The following is a 21,923-nucleotide window of genomic DNA, read 5'->3' on the forward strand; positions in this document are numbered from 1 at the left end:
CTTCTCCTGCTCCCTGAACACCCTCCCCCATTCAGAGTTCCACAGAAATGTTGAAGACTTCCTCAACACCACCCAAGGGGTTTGCACCTTGCACAGGGCAAAATTCTGGTCCTCAGAGGGCAGAGTCTTTAATTTTCTGTGTAAAGTCCAAATTCTTGGTCCCCAGATGGATTTTTCTGATTTAAAGGGATTCATCATTAATACCTTAATAATTTATAATGAATTTTATTAACAACATAGAATCACAGAATGGTTTGGATTGGGGTGGACCTTAAAGGTTATCTGTTCCACACCCCCTGCCATGAGCAGACACCTTCCACTCCCTGGAATCAGCAACATTTCCACTCTTCTCCCTGTGATCTCCAGGCAGAGATTTGAGCTGAAGATTAAATTCCACTCCAGTGCACAGATTAGGCCTCTTAAGGGCTCTTTTGCTTCCCACCCAGGTGTTAAATCTCCACCACAGAAAAGCAGAAGAGATCCCAGAAGAGCTGAAAATTGTCAGGCATCAAATAATTTCTGATTTAACCAACATCATTACTTTGTGCTGTGTCTTTTATTCCCAGTTCCCCCCATTATTTTAAATAACTATTTTCCCCACCTTTCCCTGGGCATGCCCCACCTCCCAGCCAGGCACAAACTAACAGGAGTCTCCACAGATGAACACCCTGCTCTCACAAAGGCTGGCAGGGCTGGCTGAGGTAAATCATTTATTCACATTCAGCCTGCAGCCACTTTTAGTTTGTACTGAGAGCAAGGCACAAATCAGGCTCCAAATCCAAGGATTTCACTGATATCTCTGAAAGGAGAAGCTGGCTCTGCAAACCTCAGCACAACAGTGGTGTTCTCACACGGGGGAAAGGCATTTCCCAGGATCACAGCTCCATCCTGGGCTCCAGGCTCCAACAAACAGGCAGGGGAAAGCTGCCAACACCAGGTGAGAGATTCTGGGATGCTGTTCCCTCTCTGAATCTGTGGGAGGTTTTATTTTCCTCTGGTCTCCATTACAACTTTTTTTTCCCCATCCCTTAGGAAGGACCTAAATATTGTCTTTCACAGTACAAAGGAATATTAATTCCTGGAAAGCTTTGCCTGGAGATTTAGCAGAGACAGAATAATTACCCAGGAAAATGCAAGGAAGTGCAGTTTCAAAGGACTTACCATCCACATCATTATGTAACTTTTTTTCTTTTCCCAGCACCATGCTAGAACCAAGTTAAAAGCCTCATGCCAACTTCTGCTGGCCTGGCTTTGGGAGGAAAGCAGCTGCAGTGCCAGCAAGACACTGGGCACATTCCAGCACCTCCAACAATGCCAAGATTTATCTGAATCCTTTGTACTTAGCAGCAGAAGAGGGGCCCAGCCAGGAGTCCCAACACAAAATAAAGAGCTCAGGTGTGTCCCTGAGCCACTCTGGTCCCTGGCATTGCAGCAGCACAGCAAATCCCAGCACAGCACCAGGGACCCAAGAGACCTCTGAAAGGAAAAGGTGGGGGAGCCACTCAGTGGCCTCTGGGACACTTGGTGACAAGCAGCTGACCTACACTGGTCTTACATCTCTTTGTGGGGTTGCACAGACTGGTTTCCAGTGGGTGTGCTGGAATATGCTGTGCAAACATCACAGAAATATCCATTTTGGGCAAAGCACCTTTGATATGGGAGAGCTGGGGGTGCTCACCTGGAGAGGAGCAGCTCCAGGGAGAGCTCAGAGCCCCTTGCAGGGCCTGAAGGGGCTCCAGGAGAGCTGGAGAGGGACTGGGGACAAGGCATGGAGGGACAGGACACAGGGAATGGCTCCCACTGCCAGAGGGCAGGGCTGGATGGGATACTGGGAATTAGGAACTGTTCCCTGGGAGGGTGACATTGCCCTTCTCCTGTCACCAGCTGCCTGTGTGCAATGTCCCCCTCCCTCCCTTCTACAACCCCCTGAAGCTACAGAATAACCCAGAGACAAACAGCAAACCTGGCAGGACTCTGAGGGTCAGAACTGATCCATGCTGAGCTTTTTTCTGAACTTGGGCAGAAGAGTAGAGCCAGGGTTGCACCTTCCTCCATTAATATTTACAAAGGCCTGCACTTCCTCAGGGTTGCAAATTCTTGTTTTATCACTGTGAGAAAAACCCCTGAGATTTAGAGTTTTTAAAAAAAATCATCATTTGTTAGTTTGTAGAAGGCTACTTTTTCCTTCCATTTTTTCTCATCTAAAGATTGCTTTCAGTGCTTTGTCATCTGTCCTCATTTAATCCATTTCAAAATTTATCCTTGCAGCATGAAACATTGCTGTTGATCCCATTAACTGTCTCCTAATAATTGCAGGGTTTAAGAAAGCTAAGGACAAAAACTGACTGAAATTAAGCTTGAAATGAATAAGAACATGAAAAAAAAAAATGAGTAGGAGTATGGTAATTACATGCTTATGACTGTGACATTAGGCAAAAGAAAACAGAGCAGCAGATGGTATCTGAATCTAAAGAAAAATGTAAATGGTGATGAACTCACACCATTCCCTAAATAATGGTGTGTTTGGCAGCAGGTAGATGTTCCATGGAAAGAAGTTCTGCCTGATAATTCAAGGCCATACATCCAACACAGGAGGGACATACCAGGATCCTTTACTAGATGAGAAATCCCTTTCTCATTCCTGTGTACTGCAGGGCCCCCACTTCTCTTTCCTGGCCATCCCTACCATTGTGCTTGTCAATAAACTCACATTAGTGTTGATATTTGTCACTGGCAATCACATAAAACATCATCTTCTCCTGTGACCTGGGTAGCCCTAACACAGCAATTGCAGCCTGGGTGGGTTTGTGACAGATATTTTTTCTCAGAATTTGTCCCTTTTTTGCAATGCAAAAGAAAGAAGAGGAAAGGAATAGATATCTATGCATTTTTTCATATTTATATACTTCTATATTTCTAGCACCTATAAATATGTATGGCCTTTACAATCACATTCCTCCAAAGGAATACTACAAAGGCAATAAAATCTATTATCTGTTAAAAATTGATCAATTAATTTCATAGAAGATATTAGTGTTTTGTAATTATCATCTCCACTTCTTCCACGTCAAGAGGACTGAAAGACTGTTTCTGCCTAGCAGCAAACAATGAATATACATGGGCAGTGAGATCATCTCAGCAGAACTTGTAGTTACTTTGGATTGTTTTCTCCTCTATTTTTTGGCCAGTGTTCACAGACTCCTTCCAGGGACTGAGACATGTTCTTGGGCAGAGTAGATGGAGTTGATTAGGTGACACAGGTACTACTGATGCCTCAGGTTTGGCTTTTCTATGTTTCACATTCTGTGCTGCTTTAGTGTGTGGGGCTGGGCTTCATATTATGGGATGGTGAGCTCTGTGCACAGAGCAGGGAGACAAAACAATTCCTGCTCCAGCTGGGCACCAAGGACAAATGATCCAAATCTCAGCCCAGGAGCACAAACCCCGTGGGCTGGAGAGAGAAAAACAAGCAGGGTGGGAGTGCCTGGGCTAAAGCTGGGCTGGGACAATGAACTGCAAGGTGCAAATGGAGCAGAGCTGATCCCAGGGACAGACCCCGTGCCCGGCCGTGCATTTTGGGGCCATTTTGGGTCATCTTGGGTGCAGCCCTGGCTGGGCTCTGGTGCTGCCCAAGGTGCATCCATGGAGGAGATCCTTGGAATCAATCCCTGCTTCATTCTTTAGCTCTGTCCAGCCCCTGTTCCAGGGCAGCCTTCACAAGGCATCACTATTTGTGCCTTTCTAATTTTACTTTTTCTTCCCCCATAACCCAAATTCCATGTGTGTTCCAAAACCTCCATCACTTTTAGGAAGGAGGCAAATACCCAGTGTGGCCCCATGTGAGCTTCATTCCACCATCCCAGGCTGTCTTACAGTGTATTCCCTCTTTTCCCTGTCCACCCCAGCTCCCACCAGCTCTTCAGTCAGATGGGCTGGCAAGTTACAGCTCATTATTCCCTATATTTTGCTCCTTTTAATGGGTGCAGGTGCACACACTGCTGCACTGCTTTCCCCAGGAGCCCACAGCTCTTCATCTTCCTATTAGAGTGATTCCATACTTGCCATCATTTTCACATTTAGATGATCTGCGTTGACTGCACACACAGAGATGTTCAAATTATTTGTTGTGAACAGCTGATCAGATTTAGGTCTGTTTGCTCACAAATTACCCCCTGCCTGTTTGAGGGGTTAGAGAGCTGCTGAGTCACTGAAGTTATCCAAGATATTTCAGATATTTTGGGCTAGGGGGACACCACTGCTGCTTACAGAGAGCTGATGTGACAAATGGTGGCTGGAATGCCAAGGGGCACTTTGTAGGGAGCACCTTGGCTGGTGGCAGTGCCTGATCTTCAGGAGGTTCTGAGGTTAATCAGCATTCATTCAGGGGTGCACAGAGCAGCAGCAACACAAACAGCCCCAGTGCCAACCAGTGGCTCTGTCGACAGAGCACTGAGGTATTAAGCAATTAAAAAATATATTATTGTCCCTGCTGTGGCCTCAGGCAGTGCCTGTCTCCTGTGCTGGGGTTGCTGAGGGTTCTCAAATCCTTGTTCAGTTCTGGGTCCTTCACTGCTAGAAGGACATGGAGGGGCTGGAGCTTGTCCAGGGAAGGGAATGGAGCTGGAGAAGGGTCTGGAGAATTCCTGAGGGAGCTGGGAAGGGGCTCAGCCTGGAGCAGAGGAGGCTCAGGGGGCCCTTGTGGCTCTGCACAGCTCCTGCCAGGAGGGGACAGCCAGGGGGGTCAGGCTGTGCTCCAGGGAACAGGGACAGGAGCAGAGGGAACGGCCTCAGGCTGGGCCAGGGGAGGGACAGGGTGGATTTTGGGACAAATTTCTTCATGGAAAGGTTTGTGCAGCCCTGGCACAGCTGCCCAGGGCAGTGGTGGAGCCCCCATGCCTGGAGGGATTCAAAGCTCTGTAGATGTGGTACTTGGGGACACGGGGACACGGGGATGGCAGGAGGAATGGTTGGGCTCAGAGACCTCAGAGGGCTTTTCCAGCCTGAACAACTCTATTCCAGGAAAGGCTCTATAAATTTAAGATAGCTCAAATTACTTTTGTATTAGTGGTTTGTTTCCAGCAGCACCCACAATGTGCTGGACCTTTTATGAACATCCAGGAGTGGAGGGGTCATGAACTTTGATGTAGAATTCCTCCTACTTTCCCAGTGGGAATCAGATAAGGAGTGACTCTTGGCAAGCTTTGGGATGCTGATAAGGAAGTCTATCAAATGCTGTGCCAAAGGGGCTGGGCAGTTTCATCTTGATATCAGCAGCCTTTGTATGGTTTCAGCAGATGAGAATCTGTTGTTTCCTCTCTAAAGTCTCTTTACAACCTGGCAGAAACTGTGGCCAAATTCTCAAATATTTCAAGGTAACGTTTTCATACACACAAGTCACAGGAGATTCTGGGGTTTTATCAGCAGGGTGGGGTTTCTGTTTTATTTGTTTTCTTTTTCCTTCTTTTCTTTTTTGCATGGTGGGAGGGATGGTATAACCACTCTTTTACATCCTGAGCTCTTAGGCTCACTGAAGTTGAAGGAGATGCAATCAGGGAAGCAGATAAACACTGGGGACTCCTACTCTCTGCTCTGACTGTTCTATATTAAGGCTGCATTGGTACAATTTGGGGTTTCTAATGTGGAGCAATTGGCAGCTCTGCAGTGCTGATGCCCCCTGAGGGCTGCCTGTCCTCTCATTTCTTGTGTGCCCACACAAACACACACCCCACTGCTGCTGTAGGTCACAGAGATTCATTTCTACTTCATTTTTAACACCCTGATTTGCTCCTTCCTCCCCCTCCAGAGTTTATATTTTTCGTTCTAATAACAGGCATGAATGTTATTTTAAATTGGAAATGGGTGATTTCAACATCCTCAACATTTCAATCAACAGCTGATTGTCAAATCCCAAACTCCTTGAAGGAATGCTGCTCTGACCATCCCATTTCTCACCCTGGGCTTTTATCAGCTTTGGTGTGAAAAAAAACCCACTCAGCTTCCTGCCAGATCCCAAATTTCAGAGTAATTTTCTGTTTGATGATAACTCGTTATCAGCAGTTGCTGAAATATAATTTGCCACCATCTGCTTCTGAACTCTCTGGCTTGGACTGGCAATCTTGAAATGCCACCACTTATCCTTTTCTGTTCACCTCAGGGGCTGCTTCAGGAACATGGACTATATGAAAATTCAGAAGAAATGAAATTCATTCAGGAAAAATATGGGACTAGAATATTTCAACTGGAATCTCCTTTTCCACCTTTTGAGTTTTCCCTCTGTAATAGAAATTCTGTTTCTCCCACCCCAATCTCCCACTTTTTCTGGTCTCACTTCCCAAAAATCTACCAAGTTCCCTGCAGATGACAGGGATGAGTTCTAGAGAAGCTCTATTGATTTATATTTATATTAAATCAATCATGCAGCAGTCAAGGTCTTAATAATACATCTAAAGACTGGGATAATCTGAAAAGTACCCTCTGGAGACTCTTACTGCTTTGAGAATGATACATTACTCCTGAAGCTGAGATGGAAATCAGCAATTAATTTCTATGGGCACTTTCATTAGTGAGAAATAGATTTTAAAATGCTGGATTTTCTCCAAACCAGGTATGTCTGCACACAGGGCTGAGGGTGCATTGACTGAGGTGGGCAGGACCTTCAGTACCCAAATTTACAGTGACTCAGTCACCAAGCTGGCCCTTGATGACCTTTTTAGGGCAAAAGTCACAGGAAGTGTGTGAGTAAAAGCAGATAAATACCTCTGAAGAACTACTCTCAAAGTTCTAACACTCAAGGAAATTGTTTTAGTATTTTAAAAGGACCATATAGCAGCCAGCAGTAGCAAAGCCCTTTAGAATTAAACTGAATAAGGAGATTTAACAGCCTATGTCTCTCTGGTGGAGCTGTTGATTGATTGTCTTGGATGTTCCCAGAAGTCATTATGTTCATTACAGTGGCTCCAGCTGCCCTTCATTAGCCAAATATAGAAAAATAAGGCAGATACAGGGTAGATCATAGAAACAGAGTCAGTTTTTTCCTCCAGTTCCCATTCCTCTCCCAAGTATTCTGTAAATTCACCTGTTCTGCTCGTGAGGACAACCTTGGAGTCAGGAGATGATCCCTGAGCTGAGCCAAACCCAAATCAATGATTCCATTCACCTGAGAGTTCCAGGGCTCACAAAACTGTAAAAAATAGCAATGTGATGTTACCACTTTTTACACTGAGGCCATGGAACCAGATCCAGGTCTTTGTGGCAAGAAACAGATCTCAGATTTAACTCTCCCCTGGTCTGCTTAAGTGAGGTTATGCTGCCATTGCTCCTTATTAACCCAGGCAGTGAATTTCTGTCACATCTAAACCACAAAAAGTAATTCCATTTCTCATCTTTTTACTTGCTGACAGTAAGGCTGGATGAATATTTAATCTATAAATGACAGTTTACTCTGAATGCTCTTTTTTGTTGCTTTTGGGACAGCAGAGCTAATAAGAATGATTGGGCAGTTGACAGAAGTGATGTATTGCATTTTAGAAAGCAGCTGCTGCAAATGAAGGGAGAGAGTCAATGACTAGAATAATTAAAATATCAGGTGGTTGAGATTACTTAGTGTAATAATAGGTGGGAATTGTTACTGTTCTCTCTAAACACCAGCAGTATTTCAGAATACACAGCAATGCTCTTTTGTAGTGTTTTGGTGGAAAAAAATCACTTTCAAAAGTGCTGCTGTGGCATGAAAATCCAAGTGTTCTCTGCTGGGACCCCAGTCATGCTCCAGGGACCTTCCCTGGGAGAGGCAAGTGCTTGAAAGGGGGTCTGGTCTGAAGCTCAGTTTGTAAAGAGCAGAAAACTGTGGGATATTGGTTAATCCAGCCTGGAAATCACCAACAGCAGCCAGGGGAAGGTGGATTTAACACCTCTGAGTGTGCCACCCAGCAGGTGAACAAAGGCACTCAAACTCCTGAAAAGGCAGATTAAGTATTAAAAACGTGCACCTGTAAAGTACCTTTGTGTTCACTGCCTGGAGCTTTTTTACAAGCTGTCAAAAATCTAATTATTGTCATTTTTTACTGATGAAAGCACCCATTTACCTATTAAGTTGAAAGGTTCCACCAAAAATTGTTGAGTCAATACAGCCCCTCTGAGATTTGTGAAATGTATCAAAATATCCTTTATCTGCCTGATGAGAAAAACTGAGATGATAATTAAACTCAAGCACGTGAGCAGTGTTTAAAATTTTAATGGAAACTGTAATCTCCATCAAAATCAAACTGAGTCCCTTGTCAAGAGGATAGAGAAGCAACAAAAGTGATCAACAAATTGTTCTGCAAATTTCAGTGTGGACTTGGTGGATTTGTAAACCTCACCCAGCTATAAAGTGACCATGGATGCTGCAAAATGTTGATTTTACCACTGGAAGATGGCAGAGAATGGTTATTTAGTGACAAGATTGCATTCACTGTTATGTCTTCATTGAATGCAAATTTTTCTGCTAAAAAAATCGTACAACATCACAGTGAAATACAAAAATGTCACCTGAAATTTAATGACTTTCAAAAAGCAATTAAAGACCAGTAAATACTTCAGATGAAGTGTATAGATATGATTTAAACTTGGAATAATAAGGAGATAGCAGAAGAAAACACTAAAGCTTCTAGAAGTCAATCACCTGAAGCCAGGAGGATTCACAGCTGTTTATTAAGGACTGGAAAGAGCCAAAAATCCTGTTTGTCTCTCTGATAACACAAAGCAGCACAGCCAAAAGTGGTCACAAAAGTGCCCAAGAAATCAAGGGTAAAAACCACTGATTTTTTCTCCAGGTGTGCAGCTGCTGCAGTAGGAGAGGAAAAGGGCTTTGAAAAGTTGTGTCCTCAGGGAGTGTGAAGCAGCAGAGCTTCCCTGGGCTCTGGCTGGAGGGCTGGAAGGTGTGCACAGAGCTGGCTGTCCTGCAGCAGGAGGTGATGCCACCACAAGTCATACAAATTATTTCTGCTTTTACACTTCCCCCTCAGGCTTAGGGCTGCTGCCTAAATTCACTCAGAGCCTGGTGACAAAATAAAAGGTAAAAAAAGCTCCAAACTTGGGCTTTTTCAGAGCCACAGCAAAGGTTTGTCATGGCAGTTTTTAAAGGTTAATGAGTGGAAGGCATTGGTGTGAATCCACTTGTGTTCTGTTTCAAGTTTGTCTCTGTTTTGGTGTTTCTCAGAAAGGTCAAGCACCTGGCACACTGTGACAAAAGAGACAAGGAAATCTGGCTGGGTCTCTGTCACTCACTGCTGAAATCCACTTTGGGGAGATGTCCCAAAATCTGTGAGAATAACGAGCTGAAGTTAGAGGAAAAAACCCACAACTATACATGGAAAAGAAAAGGGAAAGTGGATGGTGACAGAAGCTGAAAATATGTGACAGCTTAAAACATCCCATGAAAAAATGTATTTCCTAACTAGCACAGACAATGGTTTCGTTCACATTCATTTTCATCAGTGTTTTACAAAGCTCAACCTCCTGGTAAAAGCCATACTCAGATATTACTAAAACTCCTCTGCTGCCAGTAACTTAAACTTGGATTGGAGATGACCAAATGGCACAACATTCCTACCAACATGTGTAAGCAGATATCATTTCTGCAGATTCCCAACCTGACTCACCCATCCCTGGCAGTGTCCAAGGCCAGGCTGGACAGGGCTTGGAGCAACCTGGGATGGTGGAAGGTGTCCCTGCCCATGGCAGGGGTGGGATGAGATGGATTTTGAGATGCTCCCAACCCAAACCACTCTGGGATTTGCAGGTACTGAGAGCTGTCTTTGAGAGGTTACTGCACTTGTAGTGATCAGGCTGGATGAGAAAAACCCAGATGATAATGAAACCAATAAAGATGAGCAGCTGGATAAGCTGACAGGGATAGTTAAGAGAAGCCAGGCAGCTCCCACTGTGTTTTGTGATTGTCAGGGCTCTGCATGGGAGCAGATGACTGATGGCTGGCATTATCAAGCAGAATGGAGTATCTCCTGTTTTAACCTTTCATTTGTTTAACCTTTCCTGTGTGGGTGAGGTTGTGCAGCTGAATTTCTTACCACTTGGATGGGAATGTATTTTTCTCTTTCATATCAGGGATGATCAAGATCTAGCAAAGTTCCCACATAAGAGAACTGCTATAGGCTGTTCAAATGGATCTGTAATTACAAAAGGGCTGAATCCACCCTCAAGTTTTATTTCTTGGCATCTCTGCAGGGCTGTCTGTTTTCCTACAACACTAAAAGGAAAAGAGATTTAAAGCACAGCTTTTAGAAAAAAATTACCTGTTCGAAAGAGGTAGAAAAGGAGGCTAAATAGAAAATATTGGTATCCAGATTTACTGGTTTGTGGTTTGGATGTGTCTGAAGGTAAAGTAATGGTGCTGTGTATTTCAAAGGAAAGGAACATTTTAATTCTCAAGTGCATAACTACAGCAGTAAATAGGGCACACATCAGCTTGCCATCATTCCATCCAGGGCAGGCATAAAGAGCACGAGATATTCACACATCTGATATTCCTGGTAAAACCCCTTGGAGCCTCAGTGCTTTCCAGGGCTGGACAATCAGAAAATAATTGCACAGACAAATCCACTTGACAGCTATTAGGCCATTTATTTAGGAATGCCTGGACTAAAATGGAGTAAGGTCACCTGCATTAGTCCCAGTTCTGCTGTGCCCAAACTCGTGTAAGCACTAGTGACAGCCAGGAAAGAACACCAAAGCCACTGTCCCCAGCACCTGAGGCCTTCAGCAATCAGAGTCCATCCAGTCTTAGCCAACAGATGTCCAAGGATTCCCCATCAAATCCATTCCTTCTTATCAAATGAAAAATCATTTCTCACAGGAGGAACCTCAGTTCTGAGAACAAAGCACAGGAACCTCAAGGTTTGTAAAGTTGAACTCTCACACCATTATCTCAGGGTAGAAAGACCTCACCTGCCAGGACTAAAGCAGTGGTTTCCACCTTTAATCCCATTTAAATTTGGCTATTTTGTTCCACTTCTGCCAGTGCATTCCAACCACCCACAAAGTTGCCTTTGCGGGACTCCAGAGAGAATCCACCCAAAAAACTCCATTCATAACCCAAAAAATCTTGTGTGCTCTTGATCTATCATGATGGTCATCAAATCTACATATGCCAGTGAACACATCAAATTTAACTGCAAACAAATTGTCTGCTGTCATTACTCCATATTCCAAAATTATTTCACTTTGTTACCTGCACAAAGACATCATTAATCCCTTCCCACCTCTCAAGAAAAAAATAATATCTCTTCTTGACAACTGCAGTTATGTTTGCTATACAGAAATATATGGCATACAGGATGCTGTAAGGGTGCAAAGAGGGTGAAATTAGTAAAATATAATTCCCCATGATGGAATGATTGGATGAGTTGTTTACTTCTGTTACTTAATTGAAATGATACAGACTTGGAGGCGTTCCATAATTTCAGTCACAGAGAATTAAAAGTGCACTCTTCTGTTTTATTGGAGCCTTTGCTGTTATTTAATGGTATCTGCAGAACAAGGAAGGGCTGAAATTGCCTAAGAAATTTAGGAATACAATTATTTACTATGCATGGGCTCTAAATTATGTTTTTCATTCTGCAGTCTTTTACCTTTTATGCGTTTCCTCCATTCCTTGACAATAAAAAAATAATTAATGCAGATGGCACATGGTATTTTTACAGTAACTTTTCTACTCTGCTTTATTTTTTCCTCAGTTTCACCGATATTTTGCTGAACGTCTTTTCCAAGAATCCTACCAAACTGGCAAAAACTGTAAATAGCAATCAAAATGTTTAAAACAGTATTTGGAAGAGCAGGCTGCAGTCTGCTACCAAGCATGTTAAGAGATGTTTGTTTAGCCACAGACTGGCTAAAATCATGCAGCTGACTCTGTTTTTTAGGTATAATTTAGGTCATAACATTGAAGCTGATGGAGCAAAGTCATATTTTGGTCAGCTGGCACTTTGTCCAGTGTTGATTCTTTCCTAGATGTGCTCTGCATCTTTCCTGAACCTCAATCCTGTCCTGCTGTACAATTTTACTACTCAGAAGCCAACAATAAAGCACAACCTCTGCTCCCAAAGAGGCATAAGGCCAGAAAAGCAGCAGCAAGAGGAGCAGGCCAGCAGAGGAGCCCAGAGCCCCTTGCCTGTCACAGAAGACAGTGGCATGAGATGTGCAGGAGCATAAAAGGCACCTCAAGTCAGGCCAAAAATTAAGAAAAAAGATGGTATCAGAGGATTTGGGACTAAGCCTCTCCTCTCCTACATGACACAAGTGGCTGTATCCTCAGGAAAAGCTTTTTTTAGGTCCTTCTCCCACATCAGGGAAGAAGTGCCACACCACAGTGGTCCTGATCCCAAAACCTTTTTGTCAGGTTTAGTTCATGGAGTAAAATTGCAGCCTTGAAAAGCCAGAGGAGAAAACACTCTGGAATTTAACTCTGGCAGCACAAAGCATCCTTAAATCTAAACAACCCAAGCAGGAAAGCAAAGGTGGGTTATTCGCTGCAGGCTTTTTTTCCTGAAATATAGTGCTTATCAAAAGGGGAACTTTCAGAGAAAGAGAGAAATTTTGACACAAGTTTTAATCACATTAAACAGAAGTTGTCGCCTCTCAGCTTTTCCTCCCATATGAGAATAAAACATAAAGAGTGTCAAAACTTTTTTGAGTTGCAAAAGTATACCAATTTCATACTTTAGATACTTTTTTCAATTTTTCATTGAGAACACTTCTCGTTTGTAAGTATCTCTTTTTTTGCTGCTGTTGTTTTTTATCCTTTCTCTTCAATTTTTAAAGAAAACAGATTGACAAAGGATTAAACAACCCAACAAGCAAAACATTTCATTCCAGCTCAACTCAAATCACCTTCCTCCATTCCCCCTGTCCCTCCCCTCAACCGGGGGCTCCTTTCGGTTCGACTTGAACTTCATTTCCAATTCTTTTCCCACCAAAAATGAGAACCCCCCGAGGATCCATCCAGCTCCACAAACAGAAAGGCCTCGTGCAGAGAAAAAGGCATGAAGAGATGGGCTATGTAACTCTCACTACGACTACAGCCAGGCTGAGAGAAGCAGAGCTGGCGCCGAGCTCTACCGCCGCTGCCACCGCCGCGCCCGCTGCCGCAGCCGGCGCGCCGACAGGCTCAGGGGCTGCTTCCCAAACTTCCTCATGATCTCCTTGATCCTCGCCAGGTTGGTCTTGGAGATGGTGAAGTCGCACTGGGTGGCCCCCATGTCGTAGCCCACCTCACAGGTCTTGGTGGCAGCCGTGTAGCCCTCGGCCTTGACGCCCACCACGTACTCGCCCGGGTTGAGGAGACGCCAGTAATCCCCGTCAGCTCCTGGTGGGGGGAGAAAATGATGGTTTTCAGGGTTTTGGTCCTTTCTCCTTGAGGAAAGTGGTGTTTCTAAAGTCACAGAATTGCTGAGGTTGGGAAACATCTCTAAGACCCTCAAGTACAACCACAACCATCACCAGCACGTTGACCACTAAGCCATGTCCTCACGTGCCACGGCCACGGAATTTCTGAACACTTCCAAAGATGGGGATTCCACCACATCCCTGGGCAGCCTGCTCCAGTTCTTTAAAACCCTTTCCATGAAGAAATTTGCATCCAAACCTTTCCTGGGACAATCTGAGTCCATTAGATGAGGACACAGAATCACACGGGATAAGTTGATTTTGAAGGAATTTCCTTTTCCACAAGGATCCCCAGGAGAAGTCCTTGGGTAAATGACACCACAGGTAGAACCCTCCATCCTCACACCAGGAGGGTGTCCAAGGGGCTGCCCCCACCACAAATACCCCTCCTCATCCTGCCAGCCCTAGAGAAAAACACACCTCAACCACATTGTCCAAATGATGCAAAAAGGCTCCAAACCAGCTGTAGGCTTTTGGCAGTGGAAAGGCCTGAGGAAAAATCTGGTGATTCCCATGGGGTAGAAAAGGCCTTTCCCAAACCAGTCCTAACTGAAGGATCCAGAGGAGCCCCAGTGAAATATCCACATCACACAAGCCTGATCAGACTGCCAGGACACAGATTTTGGGGCTGTTTGTTAGGAAAAGTGTGAGAATACATAATATCAACTCTGAGGTGAAAGTAAATATTCCCTTATTTACTTACATTAAGCTTTATATTGGAGTAAGGCTTAATATAAGTAAATAAGGGAATATTTATATATTAAGCCTTATATTGGAGTTTATTACACTGATTTTCCTAGAAAGTAAATTCACCAGGACGTTTAACCACCTGGTTAAATGTAAATGCACAAACCAAGCTCCTGCAATCAACTAACCTACTCATAAAAATGTATTTTAACACCTCATTGAATCAGGAGTTGTTGGTTTCTTCTTTTTCCCCACGAATGATCTTGGATATCCCCATTTCATGTACCCATATGTGCATCAGAATCGTTTTAGGCTTCTTTTAAATATGATTTTAAGCACCAACTATTCTTAGCTGTGAATTGAAAAAGGGGAAAAACTATTAGCTAAAATTAGTTTTGCACTCTGTCCTGGAGAAACTCCCTGTAAATGAAAGCACATATTCAAATGTGCAATTCCATGTAAAAATAGAAATGGAACATCTCCTGCATGAGGAGGGTTGGGGTTTTTTAGCACTGATGAGACCTGACAGCCTTACTAACACCAGCCTGGGCTCACTGGCAGTGCAGAGTGGAGCAAAAACTGAAGATAATTTGCATAAAAATATTTTGTTTGGGAAAGGATCAGGCTGGTCAGCCTCTGTTTAAAGAAACAGTGTTTTAATTTAGGGTTTGGTAAAATAAAAAATCTGTTTGCAAACAGCAAGTGTTAACAAATGGCAATATTGAATCTACCCTGTTAGTGCAGCCTCTGAGTGGGCCAGAATTGTCCCTGATCAGGTCCATTCTTACATCCCAATATGAGCAGGGGGTTTTTAAGTCAATCTGACCACATTTGGGGTGATAATAAGGTCCACATTTTCTTTTCCTCATGACTTGGGCATTTTTAGGAAAGGCTCTGAGAGAGGCTCTTTATTCAGCTCTCCCTCACCACTGGGACTGTTGGAAGCTGAACAAAAGGTCAAACCACAAATCTGCCCAAATTCCTCCAATTTATCCCCAAGGGCTCATTTTTAGCTGTAAATGCTCTGGCAGTACCCCAGGGCAGGCAGAGGGCTCTGAATCCCCCATGGGTGGCTGTGATCACATCCCTGCTCCCAGCCTGGCTTTAGCCCCAGGACTGCAAACCTGACCCACATTTTCCTGACACATTTAGCAGTCAGTTCATCACAACCCCACACAGGGCCAGGAATAAACCTACACACTCACACCCCACTGGGAATTCACTGCAAAGCTGGGTATTAAACCTTCAGCAGGATGCATTTTCCCCTCTTTTCCATTTAGGAACAAGCAGACAGGAGTATTTCTGTCAGCTGTCAGTGCCCAGAATTTAATACCAGGCTAAAAGGTTGGGGTTTTCTGAAAATCAGATTAATCCAGTAAAAAACAAAAAAAAAATCAGAACAGATGGCAAAAAGAAACACAATTAAAAACACAGATAAATTTAGTAAATAATAGGTTTGCTGAAATAATAGGTTCCAGTGGGAGCAGGCTGGAGGCAGACTGCATCCATACCCACCTACTGGGGCTGGAAAAGGATTTCCATGTCTGCTCAGATAAAATAACAATGCATTACAGGACAAAGATAGCATTGCTGTGAATTTAATATGTCAGACCACTCCACAAATTCTACAATTAAGAGAAATGTCCTTTGAGCCTGACAGGACAGAGCTTAGTTACAATTAAGCAATTGTAAAAGTGCAAAAGCAATTTTTACATTTAAATGTGCTGAACTGCACTGATTTAAATACATGATAAAAATCTTTCTAATGCTTTTTTACCAACAAAAGACTCTCCAGGAACCCTGGCCATAGTGCTGCAAACCCAAAGCATGCAACAACTTAAACTCAACTTTTCTGTATGGACCAGGCAGCCAGGAGGGAGGCTGGAGAGTTGTACCAGAATAATGCTTAGCTTGGACTAATTAGATAAATATTTAATATAGAAATATGTTTAATATATTAAATATTACTAAATGCTACTTCAAAATCCTTGGGTTTTGGTACATTAAGTATACTTTATGAAATCACTGCAAACTTACCAAAATATTCATAAATATTTTTCTGGACATTGTGAAATTAAATTAATTACACCTTAGTTCAGAAAGCACACAGTAGCATCTGTCTTTGAAGTCTGGCTGTGACACAGAAGTGTTTCACCAGGAAGAAACTTCACATTTCTCCATCAATATTTGCTTTGTCATTTCCCAAACTACAGAAAGCAACCCCCACAACTGCCTTGGCACCATGGAGGGGGAAAGGTGCATTTGCCCACCCAACTGAACTCTTTTTGCAGAGGTTTTCTCACAGAGTCCAGCCAAATCTGACTGTAACAACGTGGAATCACTCAGACTTAATCAACAGTTACATCTGCATCGAGGGAAAACGGAATAATTCCCCACAAAGCTCTTGCTCCTGGAATCAATGCCTTCAATTAGCCCATAATGGTGTTAGCTGAATGTCAGCATCCCTCTCCTTCCACCAGGGATATTGTAGCCAGGAGAAAGCCAAACCCATCTGCTTTCATTTCAGTCCACAGGAAGAAGCAAAGGAATTTTCTCAAGCTTTTAAATGTTGTTACAGGGCTTTCACAGGCAGCTTCAGTCTGGCTCTACAGGGCAGCTGACCACGTTAATGCAGCAGTGAAAGAGCAGAGCTCTGCTCACTTGAAACAAAACTTTTGTGAATAGAGATCCTGGCCATAATTCTTCTCCTGCTTGGCCTATTTTTACATCAAGGCGACTCAGAGGTTTAAATGGGCACATTTTTCATTTTAAAAGGTACAAATGAAAGAAGACTGCTGACAATTTGCCTTCTTTCTCTGGAGTTATACATGTCATTTTAGCTTTTTGGCTCCAGCATAAATCCTCTAGTTTCAGGGACTAATGAGACGTGTATTGTTATCTGGATAATATGAAACAAGATAGAACTTTTATGTTCCCATCTCCACGTGATTCCAGAGTGTGAGCTTAAATGTCTCATTAAAAAGAAAAATTAAAGGGAATGAAATAAGTACTTTTATTTTTACTAACAGATGGCCTTGAGCCATAGAGGCTCAGCAATGAGTCAAGATGTAAATAGCTGCAAGATTCCCTGAGTGTTACAAGGTGGATTTTGGGATCTTGCACATTCATTGCACTTTTATTTTTTTTTTTTTCATATGACAATCCAGAGTACAGAGAGCTGGAGATTAATCACATATTGCATTAACTCAGAGCAGTACATTAATTTTGTTAACAGAGTAACACAACCCCCACTTTATGGCAGACTTTCAGCACTGCCAAGGCTTCCAAGACAGAAAAAAACAGCTGATTACTTTAATTCCCACTGTCATTTCCCAGTGGTCCCATTTTGAAATATTTAAGGCAGAATCATTATTGCCTAATTAAGTAACTGTCATTCAATGTTTTCTGTCACAATGGAGACACAGTAGCACTGAAATTAATCATAAACTAAGTTAGATATTCCAAGATTCATTATTGGCTCAGATCACCTCTTGTGGCAAACATTAAAGATTTGGAAGTCACAAAGCTCTATGATATTCCATGGCCTGAAATCAGTTTTTGTGTCCAAATCTGCCTCACTCTGTACCTCAGTGGCAAAGCACATGGAAGTGGCAGCAAATGAAGAGCACAGAACACCAGGAAAGAGATAAAACCCCATAAAATTAGCATTCAAAACACATGTGGGGGTGGTTCTTAGGAACATGGTTCAGGGGATTTGTTTTTAAACCACAGATCTGTTCTTGTGCACTGATGTTTTGTATTTTTATTTGTTTTTTTTTTTCACCTGTGCGAATGTCATGGTTAACTCCTTCCACTGAAATAACAGCATTTGGGATCCCCTTCCCATGCACATCTTTCACAATGCCTTTGATGCCACGATGGACCTGGGAAGAGAATAAAAAAAACAAGTAAATATTGCACAGCAATGAACAGTAATATTCCTAGGAACTTACAGTGAATCTTTCATTCCATAAGTGAATTATATGTTTATATTCCTTCTTTGTGTCTCACAACATTGTGGAACATCATCATTAACCCTGTAGCAGCCCTTCAGGCATTAACTTGTGAATCAGTTTGTGAATTTTGTTAGGATTCCTGAGGCATCAAATTCAAGATACAGATTAGAAGAACAGATGAAGCAACAGACACAATATTGGGCTCTTTTTTCAGCAGCCCTTTCTGGCAAGCTCAGGACCCAGATCACACTTTCAGAAGCTTCATTACTTTATTCCCTGAAGTCAAACCAGCCTGGCTGAAGTGCTGTGTCTATCAAAAATACCAATAACCACAAAATTAGTCATGCAATAAAAACAGTTGGTGTTGGAACCCTAGTAGCTAAGAATTTTAGATTTTCTGTACTATCAGGCACTGACCCCCAAAAACCAATACATTTAACCTAAAACCATAAAAAACTTCCAAAATTAAATAATAAAACTAAAATTATAAGTGTGTAGTTTAAATAAAAGTGTATAATACCACATAATACAAAACTTAAAGTTTAAAGTTTTAGAATAAAACAATATATATAAAATAAAATAAAAGTTTTAAAATAGAAACTAATCCTTCTTCTTCATAAATTTAAGTAGTATTATATAATTAAATAAAAAAGTGCACAATACAAAACACAAGTAATAAATCAAGTTGAAAACAAAAATAATTTCAGTATCATTCCTTAATTAGACAATTTATCCCTAAAAAACCTTATAAAAAATACAACTGCATTTTTTATTGATTAATAAAATACTATAAAACTCACAACTTATAAAACTAATATAAATAAATATAAAAATATATTAATATGATAACATAACACTATAAATTATAATATAACATTATATATCATTAATATATGATATGATATGATATGATATGATATGATATGATATGATATGATATGATATGATATGATATTATATTATTATATATCCTTACAACATATAATTATTAATACTATTATATATGGTTAATGTAATTTAAATCCTATAAATAAATATTTAAATACAAAAACTAATACAAATAGAACTAATAAACATCTCAATCCAAACAAGAAATGCCAGGTGAATACCTGTTCCATAAAAACAATCAGGGACTCGCGGTTGTTTTCCCACTCCTCTGGCAGCTCGCTCTCGTGGGGATATTTGTCACAGCCAACATAGATGGAGAGCTCAAAGCAGTTTGTGTGCAGGTAGCTGAAGTCATTGATGCCTGCCAATATTGGGGGGAAAAGGGAACAATTTCATGGCCTTTTTAATCTATTGATCAGATCTGAGTTTTATGCAAATTCATGTAACTTCTGTATACACAAGATGGGTATTCATACAGCTGGCTTAGCCCGCAGATTTGGAAGGGAAAAAGGGTTTTAGAAATGCCAAATATTCTGTGACAAAGCACCAGAGTGCTCAAGGCCAGGTTGGGCAGGTGTCCTGGGTTGCAAGCTGTGGCTGGGGGTGTGTATTCTATTGCCATCTGTCAGAGGTGGGGCAGTTCTCTCTGTTCACTGGGCAGTTTTCTTTATCTCTCCCACAGCCCATCCTCCCTCCAGGAGATCTCTGCTGTCCATGGCCACTGAGTGTCCCTGCATGGCTGATCAAATTCCACCATCCCATGGGGAGATGCTCCGCCCAGGGGAGGAGCCAAGCATTCCTACCTGGATCCAATCTGAGGTGCTGGGAACAGCACAGCAGCCTTTGCCCACTGCATTCCCAGAGGAGCAGCTTTCTCCTGCCCTGCATTCCCAGAGGGAGAGCAGGCCCATCTCCAGCAGCCCTGGAGCTCCAGAGGAAAACTCCCCCCTTGTGCAGGATCCCTGCTCCAGCAGAACCACAGCTGGCACTGCAGGAGGGCTGAGCCCCCCTGGGATGGGACTGTGCCACCGCCCTGAGCCCCCCTGGGATGGGACTGTGCCACCACCCTGAGCCCCCCTGGGATGGGACTGTGCCACCACCCTGAGCCCCCCTGGGATGGGACTGTGCCACCACCCTGACACACAGGGGGTCAGGGCATGTTCTGACTCTGGCAGGTTGTTTTGTATTACTGCATTTTAAATTTTATTTTTATTTTCTTCCCTAATAAAGAACTGTTATTTCTATTCCCATATCTTTGCCTGAGAACCCTTTAATTTCAAACTTACAATAATTCAGAGGGAGGGGGTTTGCATTTTCTATTTCATGGGAGGCTCCTGCCTTCCTTAGCAGACACCTGGCTTTTCAAACCAAGACAGCAGGGCTTGGAGCAATCTGGGAGAGTGAAAAGTTGCTCCAAGCAGGGGTAGAACTTCATGGGCTTTAAGGTCCCTTCCAACCCAAACCCTTCTGGGATTCTGTTGATGGAGAAATGGGGACACAGCCTGGAGAAAGGTCTCTCTCTACAAGAAAAATTTGTGCTTTTTTAAGAAAGCACTAAGCAATCCTAATCTTGGACATTGCCTACAGAGCAGCTCTCCCTTATGAGTGCCCTGGGTAGAAATGGAATTGTCTGTGTAGGGTGGCAGGGAGGGGCAGCTGTTCACCCAATTCACAGAATTCCCATTTGATAGAACCCCGAATTGCCAGGACACAGAGCTGTGTGCTCACAGGGGCTGTTATGTAAAAGTGATTTATCAGAGCAGTTGGGGAAATAGTTCCTCAGTCTGTTTTCCTCCCTGAGTAATCTAACAGATAGAAAAGCCAGCAAAATCAAGTTACAGTTATTTTATGTTAGACGTGGTGTCTGTAGTTGGTAAGAAATGAAAGGGTCTCTTTTCTCCCTGTCATGGTGCTGCAGAAGACTGGGATCTGCACTGCTGCTCTGCAATAGGGATTTCCATCAGAAATATGTCCTAATCACAGCCCAGGAAGCCCAGTGCCTCCAGTCTCTGAGGAGCTGCAGTTTAATTCTGCATTGCAGAGCCCACTGTAACCTTTGCAAAGGGCTGGAGCACTAAGGAGGGCTGTCTTTATATACAGAGCTCCAACATTTCCATTCTCCAGGTTTCTCTCCTGTTTCTCACCATTATTTTTCCTCCTTATTAGTTCTCCACTCTCACACAGATAACGAGATACAGAACATGAACCCTAGAGGAAGAAATTCTGTGAGCTTCATTTCTTGTTCAACCTGCACTTCTAATAAGAAGATATTTTAAAATATGTTTGTTAATGATCATTAATTGTTATGTTTTAAATAGCAAAGATTAGCTGGAGTTGCATTCACCGAGTGCTTCTGACCAAGAAGAGTTAAACCAAAATCCCTGTTCCTGTCCAATTAGCACAGAGCAGTAGTCAAGTATTTAATGAGCCCTCAGTGCCTTCTGGAAGCAGAGCAGGAGGATTATATAATACAGATGTTAAACTTTTCACTTTTGTTGATGGGGAAAACCTAAACATCAGCCAGTGGCATATGCTACTCTACATAAATGTGCATCCCCTCCACTTGAGAAACAGCCACAATTATTTTCCCCTCACATACTGTATAACATCCTGATTAATCTGCTGTGAAATGTTTTGCCATACACACTAATTGCTCAGTTTTAATACATGTATTTAAGAAAATGGCTTTGTGTTGCCAAGAGTGACTCTTTCCTAGTGCCTGAACATGCAAATCCAGCCTCAAAAACACAGGAAATAAAATTATATCAATCCCTTTTTGCCTCTGTGCAGTTCATCCAGTGCAGAAACTTTATATGTAAAATTGCTAAAGAGCTTGCATTCACTGCAGTCTAAATAATATGAAGGAAATATCATGGCTGGGTTTTAAAGGCATGAGGAGGTGCTGGGTATCTGTGGTGCACATGCTTCTCTAGGGACTGAAATGAAATCTAA

At 42.6% G+C, this 21,923-nt stretch overlaps 1 protein-coding gene across 1 annotated transcript in view; it reads right to left on the reverse strand.

Moving 5' to 3' along the window:
* Window positions 1-10,600: 10,600 nt before the first annotated feature.
* CPXM2 (carboxypeptidase X, M14 family member 2) overlaps window positions 10,601-21,923 on the reverse strand; it is a 68,249-nt gene continuing 56,926 nt past the window's right edge. Inside the window, exons 11-13 of the mRNA XM_059852178.1 lie at window positions 19,193-19,332; window positions 17,912-18,011; window positions 10,601-13,360 (exon numbers count right to left, since the gene is read on the reverse strand). Of these exons, the coding sequence (XP_059708161.1) occupies window positions 13,110-13,360; window positions 17,912-18,011; window positions 19,193-19,332 (491 nt within the window). The 3' untranslated portion in view covers window positions 10,601-13,109. The remainder of the gene's footprint in view (window positions 13,361-17,911; window positions 18,012-19,192; window positions 19,333-21,923) is intronic.

This window comes from Haemorhous mexicanus, chromosome 7 (assembly GCF_027477595.1).
Source record: "Haemorhous mexicanus isolate bHaeMex1 chromosome 7, bHaeMex1.pri, whole genome shotgun sequence".
Taxonomy (NCBI): Eukaryota; Metazoa; Chordata; class Aves; order Passeriformes; family Fringillidae; genus Haemorhous; species Haemorhous mexicanus.